This window comes from Stegodyphus dumicola, chromosome 5 (assembly GCF_044657685.1).
Source record: "Stegodyphus dumicola isolate Sdum_Otavi_A_Nest chromosome 5, ASM4465768v1".
Classification (NCBI taxonomy): Eukaryota; Metazoa; Arthropoda; class Arachnida; order Araneae; family Eresidae; genus Stegodyphus; species Stegodyphus dumicola.
In genome coordinates, this window is record NC_140772.1 from 27,925,108 (window position 1) to 27,940,071 (window position 14,964).

The window sequence follows — 14,964 nt, forward strand, 5'->3', positions numbered from 1 at the left end:
ATTAGAGAACATGAGCATTGGAGATGATAAACACCAATATTCATTTATGTTATCTGAAAGAAATGAGATTGCTCAATCCCAAATGCAAAAATGTAACTGTTCAACCTCAAATGGAATCAATGATTAGTTTTATAATACTTGTATGATGTGATTTTTTTTTTTTTTTTTTTTTTTAGATATGGTTATTTTTATGATATGCATGAACTACTTTTCTTATTTTACTGTACAAACATCCATGTTACACTACAGCTTTTAAGACACAGTTTTAAAAGCACTGAAGGAAACACTGAAGAAACATCCAGCATTTGGTACATCATATCTGGTGCTCCAAAAATAAGCTTTACTGGAAACGTAAATAGTGATATATACATATTAACATTATACTTACATGGAAAGATACTCAAAATGATCACTGTGTATATTAAGGTATGCTTACACGTGTTGATCAGTAGTTGACTGAATATCATCCAGCATCATGATGCTCACAGAAGTAAATGATATATGAACACAAGCAGTTAAGTCTCCTGTTGTAGTAAGTTTGGTTCAATGTACTAATAATTTTACTGACACCTTAGAAAAAAATCCTGGTCTGGCAGTCTTAGTAGCTAGACTCCCAAACCCTATTTAGCAAGTAAGATATTCCACATCCAACCACACATGTACAAAAGAGTAAAATGCGATGGTCCATCATGCTCCTCAGGCCACATATTGTGGATAAGAGTATGGCATCAAGGAAATTTGTCATCACATGGTGGAAAAATCTAGAGTATGAATGAGTGATAAGCTGTTCAGGCACCAGATGAGCTCCAATAACATGAGACTCCCCAGAATGTTAGTTTAGACAGTTAACCAGCCAACCTCAGTGGGTGAACTGTAAGAGAATTGGACAGTGACCACAAACAATTGTTGAAGCTTCCATGACATACGAAACATACTCCACCAGGTGTCCACAATACATGTAATGAAAGCATTTTTTATTTCACACATTTGCAAGAACTCCATATATAAGTCAGTTTGTCATTAAATATTGTTCTGGATGCAGACTGCAGTAAAATAAAGTGCAGCATTATTTTACAGTATAGCAGTATACTCATGTTACAGTATAACCATCTAACCACGAGATGAGACTTGGCCATTACACATCAATGGTGTCATACAATTGCATTTTTACTTCAGATGAACCAAAACAAGCGGTGTGTTATGTTTGGCAGGATAGACTATCATATTACAATCTTTATCAATTTGTTTGTTCTCTTCCTTCAGAAATAATGTGATATTTTTTTATAAAACTTTTATTTTAAATACCTGACTTTAACAATAAAACTAATTTGATATAATATGCTATTATTAACTTGTAAACAATAAGAAATACTTATTTATTTCAAAAGTGCTACTGTTTACAAATAAATAACCCCATTACATTTTAAACATAATTAAAAAAATATTTATAGCTCAATATATGTTCCACACTACAAATGTTTAATAATAATATTTGTCATCATTACTACTGCCACCCAAATTACTGTCGTTTTTAAATTACCATCAATTAAAAAAAAAAAAAATCCATTTGTTTCTCAATATTTTTTTTTTTTTTTTCCCATTCTTCACACTGAATTTTTGTCTACAGCTTTATTTGTGTTTCAACGCCTCAAAACAAGCTAACCCTAATACTAGTTTGTTCTATCACATGTAATTTTACTAATGCCTATGCTTACTGTCTATTTCTTTAAAACAGGCATTTAAAGTCTGCTGCCAACCCTCTCCTTTATGATCATAACATGTGTCATCATTACTGCAGAGCCTACAGACTATAGTTCAAGTCAGTCTTCATTTGTGTACTTTTCATGAAGCAAAATATGCTAAATGGAATGGAGGAGGGAAGTAAGCAACCTGAACAATCTAGAGTGACTGTCATTCCCATGCTCATGAAGCAATTTGAGCAGCAAAAAATTACCTAAATAGATGATGCATCTGTTATTTTGATGAAATTTCTTTTACATAGCAAAATCTCTATGTCACAATGTTTGGGTTTTCAATCAAAGCCCTGTGATGATTCTGGCAGAGCTGCTGTTGCACTATTGCTTTATGAAGAAATTTCTTCAGAGATTGCTTTTCTCGTCGAAAATTAAATCTCTCCTTCACATTAGGGAGTAGTTTTGCAAGCACTGGAATTTTTTTGTTAGCATAGATTTCATTCACAATATTCCAAATAACAGAAAGATCGAATTTATTTAATACAGCATTTCGTCCATCAGGTATGTTCAGTGGTTTCTCGAGATGGATAACTGACTGGGAGGGGCCAAGACTTCTTTTCTGGTCAGTTTAATTACATTAAATGTAACACCAGTAGCTATAGCAACACATTTTTGTACTTGCAAAGTAGGAATCAAAGGTTTTATTAGCCTTTGCTTCCTTTAAAAAAAATACTTACATTAATAACTATCTCCTCTCCTTAAAATGGATGGTACTAGATATTAAAAGACAACAAAAAGAAGAAAGTGTGGACAAGTTTCTCTCATGGACAAGATGGATAAATTATATATACAGTAAATTCTAGATTATCCATGCGTGGTGCCCACGCACACATGAAAGTGCATAAAAACAAACATGTAAAAGTTGTTGGTTCGACTTTTACCAATTGGCACTTTGTTGCACTGTAATGAACAGCCCGAGTTCCCATTCAGGTTCCCTGGATTACAGATACAACACCAGATACACAGTGAAAGGTTAGTGAGAAGCAATAATGCTTCAAATCACTCTTCTGTTACTAAGAGTGGAAGGTCGCTGCAAGGACAACTGGAACCTATTTCTTACCTCGGGAGAATTGTTGATCTGAGTTTTTTTTTTTAAGATTTTCTTACTTTCAAAATTTTTTTCTATTTTCCCCCTTTATTATCCTGTTTTATTTTTAATCAACATTCATTGCAGAAAATCTTATCTTAGTGTCATAGCAATTCTGAAATGAGCTCTAACTCATGGAATGGAATTTTGATATTCAATCATAAAAAACTGCATTCACACAGCTTTTAATAGCTCTGTTCATATAGTTACAAATTTTATCCTTTGCTTTCATAACCAGAGATTTTTAGGATGATAGTTAGATCATTAAAGAAAAGAAATTTGGCAAGCTATTTTAAATAGTAAAAGGCACAGATGCCATGAATGGATAAAAGTTGACAAGCCACACATCAACTAATCAATATCCGAGTTAATTTCTTTAAAATGATTAATTTGCAATTATGAAAGAATTACATGTACTGCATTATTAGTTTAAAGTTTTCATAAAGTACTTATGAGTAGCAAAATAACAAAATAGCACTTGGAAAAAAAAATACAAAATATGTGTTCTTGAATTATAAGAATTATATAAATAAAGATTTTAAAATGAATCTGGAGGGGGAGGGGGGAATGCTGAACATACTATTTCATTAATTTTTAAATTTTACAGCACCTTCAACTTTTTTGTATACTGCAATTACAAAACTCAAAAGTTTTGTTCAAAGAATAAGAATTCAATACACACATATATAATGATATATACAACATTTTATTAACGTTATGACAGATAATATTGATTATGATACTTTCCAAAATTAAGTTTAACGATCAAACTTCTAGGATCTCTTCGATTCTTCCTACAAGACAGCCTGCAGTTTACAACTTCACCTTTAAAATCAATTTAAAAAATCAGTTAATTATATTTCAGAGCAGTTATCACAGCAATATAATAATGCCATGCTTTTACAAATAATGAATTAAAAATTAACATATATTAGTTAAAACAACAGATATTTCCTTAACGTATAACATGTAGACATAGGGTGTTAGTACAAACAAGATTTGAGCTCTAACGTACATACATTAGTTTTAATAACAATTTAACAAACGTTCTTTCCTCTAACATGAACAGTGCACATTTTAAGTAAAAAACAATTGTACCTCAGCAAATATTATGCAAAGCAGTTACTTCATCAGCTTTTTTTTTTTTAATCTAAAAACATGAATTAATGATTTTTCTACTTTCACGTGGATGTGCTTATAGCAGTGAAAAACTGCTTTAAACACTTTTTGTAATCAAACATGGAATGTGTCTAATTTTATTCATTAAGTTGTATTGTGTAATAAAACTGCCTTAATAAAGTTATACAATTTCATTTTATATTTGTCAATGAAAAAGACCTGATTCCTACCATTTTACATTTATTTCAATCAAAAATCAGAACAAAACTTCAAAAGAAACAGAAGCTGACCGGCAGCAACTTCATTTGGCTGCTAATTAATCTAATTATGAATTTGTGGAACAAAATTAGAGATTTTTTATATACAATGGGAAAATAACAGAAACAGTGAACTTCTGAAGAAGTTATGTAATACGAGTCTCTTGATGACTTTATATTATTCTGAAACAAAGTGCAGGATGATTAAACAATCACAAATCATGTCTGTAATCTACTAGAAAAAAAATCAAAAGACTTTAAAAAGGCTTCATAATTAGGAAGAATTACAAATTGTGGTACATACTGTGAATGCCAGAAGTTATAATAATATATGAAGAATGTTAAAAAGAATGCAGGTATAAAATGGAAAACACTTCCATTTTTTGTTGGACTATAATTGCAAACTATTACTCAGATAAGTAGAAATTCAGACAGCACTGTAATATAAAATACCAAAACTGCAGCAACTACTTATAATATTAAATGTAATGAAGATAAGGTGTCCTATCAATAAGAAATTTAGAGTGGATGTAAAGTTTCTTGCCCCCCCCCGCAAAATAACAATACAATTAATGCATTTTCTTTACTTTCATATGATTAATTAAGGAATGAAAACTAAAAATTACAATGATCATTATTATTTTCAAAACTATGATTTGCAATAACTGCACAAATTAGTTTTATCCCAAAACATTTATTTATTTTTATTTTGTTTTACTCAAAACTTATACCGTATCTATACTGCAAGATTTAGATCAAGTACAGTTCCTAAAAATAAGCAAAAAGGAAGGACTTTGTTTAAGAAATTCAGTAAAATAAAAACGTGCATATATGATGAATTTAAAATTGCCCTATAAATACAACTTTATATTTGAGTACCAGAAAAACAACCTTAATTGAGGCAGATTTTTTTAGCAGAACTGCTTTCAGTAAACTGCTGCTTTCTTCAGTTGCCACTACAATCAAAAGTGCTATGTATCACGATAAGTTCAAATAATAATTCATTTAAACCTAAATCTACCAAACAAGTTGATAATGAACATTAAGTCCAATCAAAGAATAAGCCATAAATGATCATTAAAATGTTAAAATAATAACAATAATTGTTATATCAAGTAACGTGGACAGAACTGAAAATATTATCTATCTACAACATGGAAATGAAGATGTTGTTAATGGTGAACTGAAAGACGATGGCATTCACTTGGATGTACTTATAGCAGTGAAAGACTACTTTAGAATTGCTACACTATTCTAAGTAGGATACTGAAGATGCTTGATTAATATATATTAGGATAAATGAAATAATACATTTTGATTAGTTTCATTTCCTATTAGTATGAGTTATTAGCAAGCTTTATTGGATTTATATAAAAATTGACTTGCGAAACATACCTTCAGTGACCTGCACAGGATTTGGCAACAGAAACATAGTCTGCTTCCAGTGTGTAGAAGTGGATTTTGGAGAAGTGGAAAGAACAACCTATGTACAAATGTAAAACAAATAAAAAATTAACAAAAATAGTATAATTTCGAATTCATGTACAATTTATAAAGAAAAGAATTGAACCTTATGTGAAAGTCCTCTTTCAAAATAACTGTCAAAATACCCAACAATAGCTGTGACACTGCAGGTACGATTCATTACCAGGTCAAATACAGAACTGAAATCAGCATCATCAGCTTTACATTGCATTATGTCCAATTCCTGCAAGTAACAAGGTAGAGTTAACAAAAAATACTCATTTTAATAAATTTAAAAGGTGTTATAAAATTACATACATGTCAATACCTGTCTCTTATCCAGGCACAAGCTATAAACCACTGAATATGATTTTGCACTTGCAAATAAAACAGAATTACAATAATCTGGGAAACATGTAATACATGCTTATTTCTGAATAACAGCCACTAAATTTGCCATGCTGTATTTTCTGAAAACCAAAGCTTTGTTTTGGCTTTGTATAGTGAGGCAAATTTAATGGCCCTTTTTTTCTGTATATTTATCTACATATATATAAATGTGTATACATATGCAAATAAAATTTTTGATACAAAAATACTATATATATATTTTGACTGAAGAAAGACATTTATTGTTTTTGGTGCCTTTTAGCAAACACAGATCATGAAAATCCTACATTTCAAGTTCGCGGTTCACAATGAATGCATTTGTGGTTCAGTCAATATAGCTCTACGTAATAAAAGTTTCAATAAGAATTTTGTAGATTAATTTTTAAAACTTCTAACAAGCTGACTAAGGACTTAGGAATGACAAAGTTGCTTTGATTGTCATCACTACCAACATTAAAATTAAATTTAATCCCATTCCTTTATTTGCATCTATTATATTTTTTAATGATTTTGTTTTTTGAAATCACGCATGCATTTTAAGTCTTATTGGAGCATTATAACTCTCTTTTCTGCCTCCATCTCCTGTTAAGTTGTGAATCAACACAATCACATGAGGTCTCTTTCACTTTTTATTGCTGCATGTTGCTATTTTTGTTGGGAGATGAAATTCAGCTTTGAGTCACTATACTGTATTAATGATAACTTATTTACTTTAGGCCTATGTATTAAATGCGTTTATCGAAACCAGACAGGAGAAAAACTATATGAAAAATTGTTGATGAACATCAAAATTTCCAAGAAAAGTGGAAATTGTATTTTTGCTGAGAAGCCAAAGATAAAATAATTTGCTTGATATGTAATAATGTTTACCAATGTGTTAAAGTTAAATAGCATTAAATGTAACAATATAAATCAAAATAAGATAACTGGAAAGATTAATGAGAGAGGAAAAGTTGAAAAGATCATGTTAGGACTGAGAAAACTCTTCATGTTTAGAAAGTGAAACTGCAGTACATGCAAGTTACAGCCTATTGAGAGCTAAACACCCAAAATCTTCTACCAAAGGTGATTTCATCAAGGATGTTTTAATTGAAGTTCCAGATGTTTGCACTGGAAGAGTGAAAGTTTAACAAGAAATCTCTTTTCTTAAAAAAACCTTCGCAGGAAGAGTTATCAATTATGTCAGTATTTTAAGTGATCAGATCAAAGGATATGGATTTTAAACAATTTTGAGGAATTTTTTAGAAAAAAGGCATTAGCCACTTTATATACCTGGTTAATGAGCATGAAAACTCATTTTACACCTGGTTAATTACATAAGTACTGACAATTCAAATAAATCAAGATTATATTTCAGGGAAGAGAGTAGGAAAAGAAAAATTTATATTCAATAGAGCTTTTAAACATAATAAATCATTAGCTATATTACACTGTGATGCAGAATGCAGTAAAATTAAAACACTATGTTAAAACGCATTTCAATAAATCAAATTTTGATTAGATTTCTTCGGCAAAGTGAAACAGGTAAAAAATATGTTGCTTCACAGGTTCCCACTCATATTCAACTTTTAATTTCCATAATTTTCCAATACTAAGTAGAATAACTTTGCTGATCAAACATGACAAACACTATATGAGTATTGGCAATTAGAACTGATCACCAGAATGTCCACTGATGATCCCCACTAGTTACCTATACTTAACTAACTTGTCATGATAAATTCACATGAGCCTTTATTAAGTTTGTCTCTAATTTGTGAGCTTCTTATTCTTTCTGTTTGCTTGTTTATTTACTCCACAAAAAACATACCATGTGTGTCATAATCATACTTTGACAAAGTCTATATTAAAGCATAAAATAGAGATAAAATATTTTCAGAATTTTGTTGGCTTTAACAGTACAATTGCATAACAAACTTTCTAACAATGTAAAAAAAGCTAAAGTCCATATGAAGACTATCCTTATTAAAAGCTAGAGCTGAATGAGCTTTCAACTCCAGGACTTAGAAGAGAAGGGCTAGCTCATAGAGCTTTTCTCCCTGAAGCAGAAAGTGAGAAGTGATGACGTAGCCATGATGACACTGAGCACGGCAATATAATTCACAGCTTGGAAATTAGCGTTTTTGAACCAGCGTTTAAAATGAGCTGTGTGTGAAAGACAGTTATAATTTGGAAGAGGCAATGTTACTGCTTTATGCATTTTAGACTGAACCATTAAAAAATTTTATAATGCTTACTCAATTTTAAAATAATAGATAAAATGTGCTACTCTTTTAACATAAAGTTCCGTGGGTTTTTTTTATTTTTATTTGCAGGTTTTTTTTATTTAATTCACTTTTATTTCTAATCATTTCTTTATCTGCATGCTAACTGAGAGAATTTTTATACTGCTTCTAAGATAACTATAATATCAGCTATTTAAATTTACTCAAAAAACAATTTTACATTGGCATAGTTTTAAACATATATGACATATATAGCAACATTTCTGCTAACCTACGTTTGATTTCTTGCCTAATTGTAAATTTTACATTGTTATAATTCTCTTCCGATTCAATATAATAGATATTTTTTAAATAATTTTGGAATTTATACTTATATCTATATTACAATTAAATAAATGTATATAAGATTGTTACCTTAATTTTGACAAAATAGCTTTATTCAGAGTACTTAAAACAGTTATTTAATTTTCAAAAGTGTGAGTAAAGGAAGCAGGTCTTTTTATGCCAATTACTTTGATGTTTTATACTATTATATTTTATCTGGAATGCTAATCTAGCACAAAATCTAATTAACAATTAGTTACAAAGGATACAATAAGAATAACTTTAACAAGTACTTAACAAAATTAGTTTGTTAAATACTTGTTATTTTTGTTGGTACTATTTTGGTACTATTCATAATACCGAAGATATTATCGATTAACTCATAGAAGTCAGATGCTTTCTGATTTCCTGTGGGGGTAGAGTATACCTTTTGCTGTACTTTTTGAAAATAATGTTTTCTCTGGAGCGACTTTTTGTCTCTCGTTTCCCTTGACCATTAAATAATTTGGTTTTAGTTTGTGACGCAATTTGATTTCTTCTCAATCTTTATTTAAAACCTCTTTAATAATATCAAAATTTAAAACAGTTACATCTTCTAAAACAAATCCTCTATCTAAAATGCGGTTTCTCAGTAATTTGAGGCAGAGCGCGAAATGAGACCTCTGATTGAAACAAACTGCACATTTTGAAAAGAACCAACTTAGTCCAGTTTAGAGTCATAGCAGTTTTCAATCTATAAGCATGTCGTCGAAACTGAGAACGCATATTTTTTCTACAGAATACAAATATTCACCTCTTTCCTTCTTTAGAGTAAGAACATTACTTTGAATTCTTGGACTACACTAAAATTTAGAAAACACTAAAAAATAAAATAAACACCATTTCTTAAATTTGATAATACTAGGTAAAGATATTCCAATTTTTTTCTGAATTTTTTTTCTTTCCAAAAATCATAGCTTTAAGATGACAGTGCTCTTATGACAAAGCAACGTGAAATATTTTCACTAGTCCACCTGATTTTTTTCTTCTTTTTCAGTAATGCATTAATCTGCGTCTTTATAAAAATAGGTTTTAAACGTTTTTCCAAATTCTCCGATTTGTGCTTCCCCCCCCCAAATTTCTCTATTTGAGATTTTAATTTCTGATACCAATTTCTGTCTAGATGTCATCCACCTTCTTTGTCGCTGAACAAACATTCTAAAATTTTTCTTTTCTCTATTTTTCAATACTTTAATATAATTTAATACAATTTTCTAAGGATATTATCTTGTTCTTCAAATTATCAATACATTCTTGTTTATCCTTTAACATTCAGGATGATCTACATTTTCATTTGTGAGTTTTATTTCAAAATCATTAAAATTTGATTCATTATTGTCATCATCAATTTCGATTTATTATTGTCATCATAATTTACTTTCGGCACAGCATTTCATTTCAACAGTTTCTTTTTGTGGCTATCCAAACAAGTGATTTTTCATATCATCTTCATAAACACTGCATAGAAAATGTTCGTTGCAGATTTTTCCGCTCTTCACATTAATAGAATCTTCTCATTGACATTTGTGTATCCATTCTTTCGTCAAAAGCAAACTCTCATTTGGATCCTTTGGTCCCATGAAATAAAATATCTCATCCTTTCGTACTTCTGTAAGTGCTACGGCACGTTACTGCAGCGCAAAAAGCCATATTACGTAAACGATACTTTACAATATAGAATTTAAAATAAAAACTGACTAAAATTACATATATATAAATTATTTTAAATATATACATTATTAGAAAACAGATATATATATATTATTAAAATTAATTTGGGATATGTAACCCCTAGAAAATTGTCTAACAGCTCAATGAAACTACTGTTTTAAACGCGGGAAATCAGGACAGGTGGCATCACAGTGACGTCAGATTATTGCCTGTTACGTCCCCCCATTAGGCTCGCGTCGGCGAGGAGTCGAACAAAGAAATGAGCTAGCCCTTCTATTTATCCCTGTTTCAACTCACTCAGCTATAGCACAATATTTCTGCAAGAAGATTTTTACTGACTATATAATTCCTTTCAGATTTAATGATCCATAAATGGAATCGGATCTTCATTAATCTTGAATGTCATTAATGGATCCATTTAATAGACCATTTTCGTAAAGGAGATTTAATTAATGATCCTCAAATCTCTTTAAATGGAAAATCTCTGTAAGACCTTGATTCTAACCATATGAAAAATCTTTTTTGAAAAATCACAGCCTGGCATTAAAACAGCCTAAAAGATCAGCTCAGGTTAAATAAAAAGAAAGTAGTGTGAAGCAGCTTCTGGATCAAACTGCACTGCAGAATTAAATTTAATATTTCTGTGTTAGTTTGTAATTTTTGTTATATTTATTGAATTTTAAAGGTTTTTAAAAATATTTATATAAATAAAAATGAAAATAAAATATAAATATTATAAATAAAATAACAGCAATAAATAAATAAAATAAGCAAATATATTATAAATAAAAATGAAAATGTGCTAATAAATAAAATAAACAAATATATTATAAATAAAAATGAAAATGTGCTAATAAATAAAATAAGCAAATATATTATAAATAAAAATGAAAATGTGCTAATAAATAAAATAAGCAAATATATTATAAATAAAAATGAAAATGTGCTAATAAGTAAAATAAGCAAATATATTATAAATAAAACATTCAATTAAAGTTGATATTTTCGTTTTATAAGTGGGGGAAAAAATTGAACAGCAAAGTTCTTTTGTTAAAATTTTCATAGCTTATCACCGTTAGTATAACTGAGTAATTTACAGTGAAATGCAATGCCATAATTAAGAACAGTATAAAAATTGTTCTTATTAATTACTATGAAGGAAATGAAAGCAAATAGCATGCATCTACACTACTGAACAAGCAATACAGTTTTGAAAGAAGTTCAAATTTGGAGGGGGTAATCACCTGCTGATTTTACAAAAGAAATTTATATGAGTATATCATTCATAATAAAAACTCTCTTGGTATTGCAAAAGCTTACAATTACACTGGATTGAAAAAAGTGCTTCGTTTAAATGATTATTTATCATAATCGTAAAGAGTGGCAAATTTTCTTTATTGAAGACTATTTAAAACATGAGCTTTTTATTTATTACTATATAGGACTGATGCTTAATTTTTTACTTCTTGACATTAAAGAAAAGTTCCAATATTCTTTTCTCTTTTCTTTTCTTTTCTTTTTTTTTTTTTTTTTTACATAAACTTTATAATTTCGGATAGCTTTCGAAATTTTTCCAGGCGAGTGGAAATCCTGTTGTACAATGATAATATTAACATAAAATTCATTAAATAATTTTCTATGCATAAATATAATGGATATTAGGGTGTTTTATTTTTTCAAAGATGTGACTTTCACATGACTTTGCTTATGTCCAGAGTCTCAGTGATGTACATGCCAAATTTTAAGAAGACTGAATAATACTTAGGGGTTGCACACATTGATCACCTTTTTCTCAAAGTAGTGAAATTTCTAATATTGAAGTGCTCTGTACTAATGGGCTTCTCATGTATTCATTCATTTTTTGTAGGTAACTGTAAAATGAGAATCAAAGGAGGAATTTGGCTGCTATAAAACGTGCCTAGTAGTAAGTTTTTAGTAGCATGGCTCCCTCCAAAGGAACAAGTACTTTTAGTTTTAATTTACCATCACAAAGAAATGAAAGAAACACTTTTGGGTTCTGCTAAATCTACCAGGACTTGAATATAGGAAACGTGGAGGAAAGCAAATATTCCAGTTAATATGGAGGAGAATATCTGTGCTGGTATGCTAAAGCTATACAAATAATACCAAAATTTGGTTAAGAGAAGAAATAAAGAAACTCAGATAAAGCAAATGTGAAACGGTAGCTTTGGAAAGGTGATCCCGTCAAGTTATTTGACGTTTCCCAGAAAACATGATGGACATACATGAGTTGCATATCGCAAGAAGATAAAAGAATTTCTTAGGTCACAAACAGAAGATCATATGCATTTATCAATGATTGGAGTAGACAAGGTTTTTGCCTTGAAATCAAGAGACAAAAGAAAACATGAATGATTTGTATAAGAATTAACATTACAAAGCTATTGCTGAAATCAATATGACAGTTATACTGGAAGACTCATCCCCATCATCATCAGCACCTATTGATTAAGAGGTTGAGTTTTTGCCTATGGCAAAGAAAAAATTACGTTCAAGTCCTAGATTAAACCTTCTTGATCAGACACTTCCGTCTACTTAGGATCCAGAACAACTCTCTGTTCTACAAGAAAGTTCTTCATTTATAGCAACTGCAAAGAGACTTGGCCACAATGTTTAAATAATTTTGTATCTCCAGCTACAATTTACCGAGCTCAGGTGATCAATAGAAGTAAAATGGGAAGGAAAATAGAAGCGTAAAAAGTCCTCCTCATTTACTTTTGCACTGGGCTAGTAAACTGTTGCCTTCAATTGCCCATGGCAGTGTCAAAACTTTGGAAGATAGAACTGCAGTTCTAGAGACATGCAAAGATTTTGAGCATTTGTTTGGCATACCTGTTATACTGAAAGGCACTCGTTAACAGACGGCTGAAGTATTTCTTTGGAAAGTGGACCAATTTGGGCTACGTGACAATATCACTGGTGTATCTTTTGATACTACAGCATCTAATATAGGACTGATTCAAGGAATACATAACAGAATTGAAAAAGGAATTTGGACAAACACTGGTTTGGACAAATGCCTGCTGTCATCACACCCATCAACTAATACTGAAAAGAGTGTTTGAGGAGTGTTGCAGCATACCATCAAGTACTGATATCCAGAATTTTCAGAATTCTAAAGTCTGTGGGCTTCACTTGATAAGAAATCATATACAGCGGCTGTTCGCACATTTTTTAGATGATTTTGGTAAGCGGTAAGAAAAAATTGTTTGCTGCAAAAAAAGGAATTGCAATTGTACTATATTTTTAAAAGTCAAAATTATCTTCTGTGGCTTGAAAGTTTTCTTTTTATTCAAAATGGCAAATTTAACAAAGCAGTGGCTTGAAGGCTACATTTACGCTCTTTCCGAAGAGAAATATGCATACTCCGTTATCCAAAAACAAAGTGAGAGTCATGGTTTTGTGATATCTAAAGTGTCGATAGGTAATATCATCAACAAGAAAGGACAAAAATGTCCATTTGGAGCCTCAAGTGGGACGAAAATTCCAAACAAGTATCCAGGGAAAAAACAGACATCTTCGACTATTGCAAAGGTACGTTGTTTAATGTTAAAAGAAAATCCCCCTAGTCAAAGGACAGTCGAAAAATCATTAAAATGCTTGGTGTCCACTGTAAACAAAATGATAAATGTTGATTTAAATCTTAAGAAAGCGAAAAAACGCAATGTGCATCGTCTTCTTCCAAAGCATATTGCTCAATGCAGGACACGCTGCAGAATTCTATCTGAGAAACATTTATCCAAAGAAAAATGGAAAACGATTGTCACAATAGATGAAGCATGGGTGTATTTAAATGATTGTAACAAAAAAAAAAAAAAAAAAGCTATTTGTTATCATAAGAGGGGAGAAAAAAAATTTAAGTATATGGTTCAAAGAATAGAAAGAAAGTTTTTCTAAGGGATTCATGATTGTTGCTGGTTTGTCTTATAATGGCAAGTTAAAAATAAAGAGAGTGCAAAAAAATGTCAAGATTAACTCCAACTACTATCAGGAACATATTTTATCACCAATTTTTCTGAATAAAATACCATCGCTTTACCCACAGTGCCATCAATCTGTGAGACTCCATCAGGACAAAGCAGTCACACATCAAAATCCACCATAAATTTCCTAAAAGAGATGGTACAAAAAACTGATATCAAGGCTGTACCCTTCACTGATATCCCTACTAAATCTCTCAATGTGTCACCTATGGATTTTTGTGCTTTCGGACTTTTAAAAACTGCATTATCCAAACGTTGTCCCAAAACCCTAACAGGACTCTGGAAAGCTGTTCGAGAGGAATGGGATAGAATATCTCTTCTGCCACTTCAAAAGGCATTGTTATCCTGGAAATAGCAGTGTCGAAAGATAGTTCAGAATAAGGGATGTCAAATAGAACATTTAAAACTCAATAATCTTATGTAATTTAGTTTTGTAAATACAATATACATCGTCTAAAAAATGTGTGAATAGCCTCTGTAGGACAATGATGGATGAAGAAAGTCCCATTCAAGGCTTTTTAGAAGAACAATGACTGAAAATGGTAAACTATATCCAAAATATCCTAAAAGATGGAAGTCATCCCCAAGTGAAGATTACAAAGAGTTATTAAAACTCTCATTCCTGTACCT

The 14,964-nt window shown here is 30.5% G+C and overlaps 1 protein-coding gene across 3 annotated transcripts in view; it reads right to left on the bottom strand.

Moving 5' to 3' along the window:
- Positions 1-3,526: 3,526 nt before the first annotated feature.
- Positions 3,527-14,964, bottom strand: part of Art3 (arginine methyltransferase 3) — a 61,696-nt gene continuing 50,258 nt past the window's right edge. For all 3 annotated transcript variants that reach the window (XM_035351383.2, XM_035351377.2, XM_085816513.1), the window contains exons 9-11: positions 5,788-5,925; positions 5,613-5,700; positions 3,527-3,666 (exon numbers count right to left, since the gene is read on the bottom strand). In XM_035351383.2, coding sequence (XP_035207274.1) covers positions 3,557-3,666; positions 5,613-5,700; positions 5,788-5,925 — 336 coding nt within the window. In that variant the 3' untranslated portion in view covers positions 3,527-3,556. The remainder of the gene's footprint in view (positions 3,667-5,612; positions 5,701-5,787; positions 5,926-14,964) is intronic.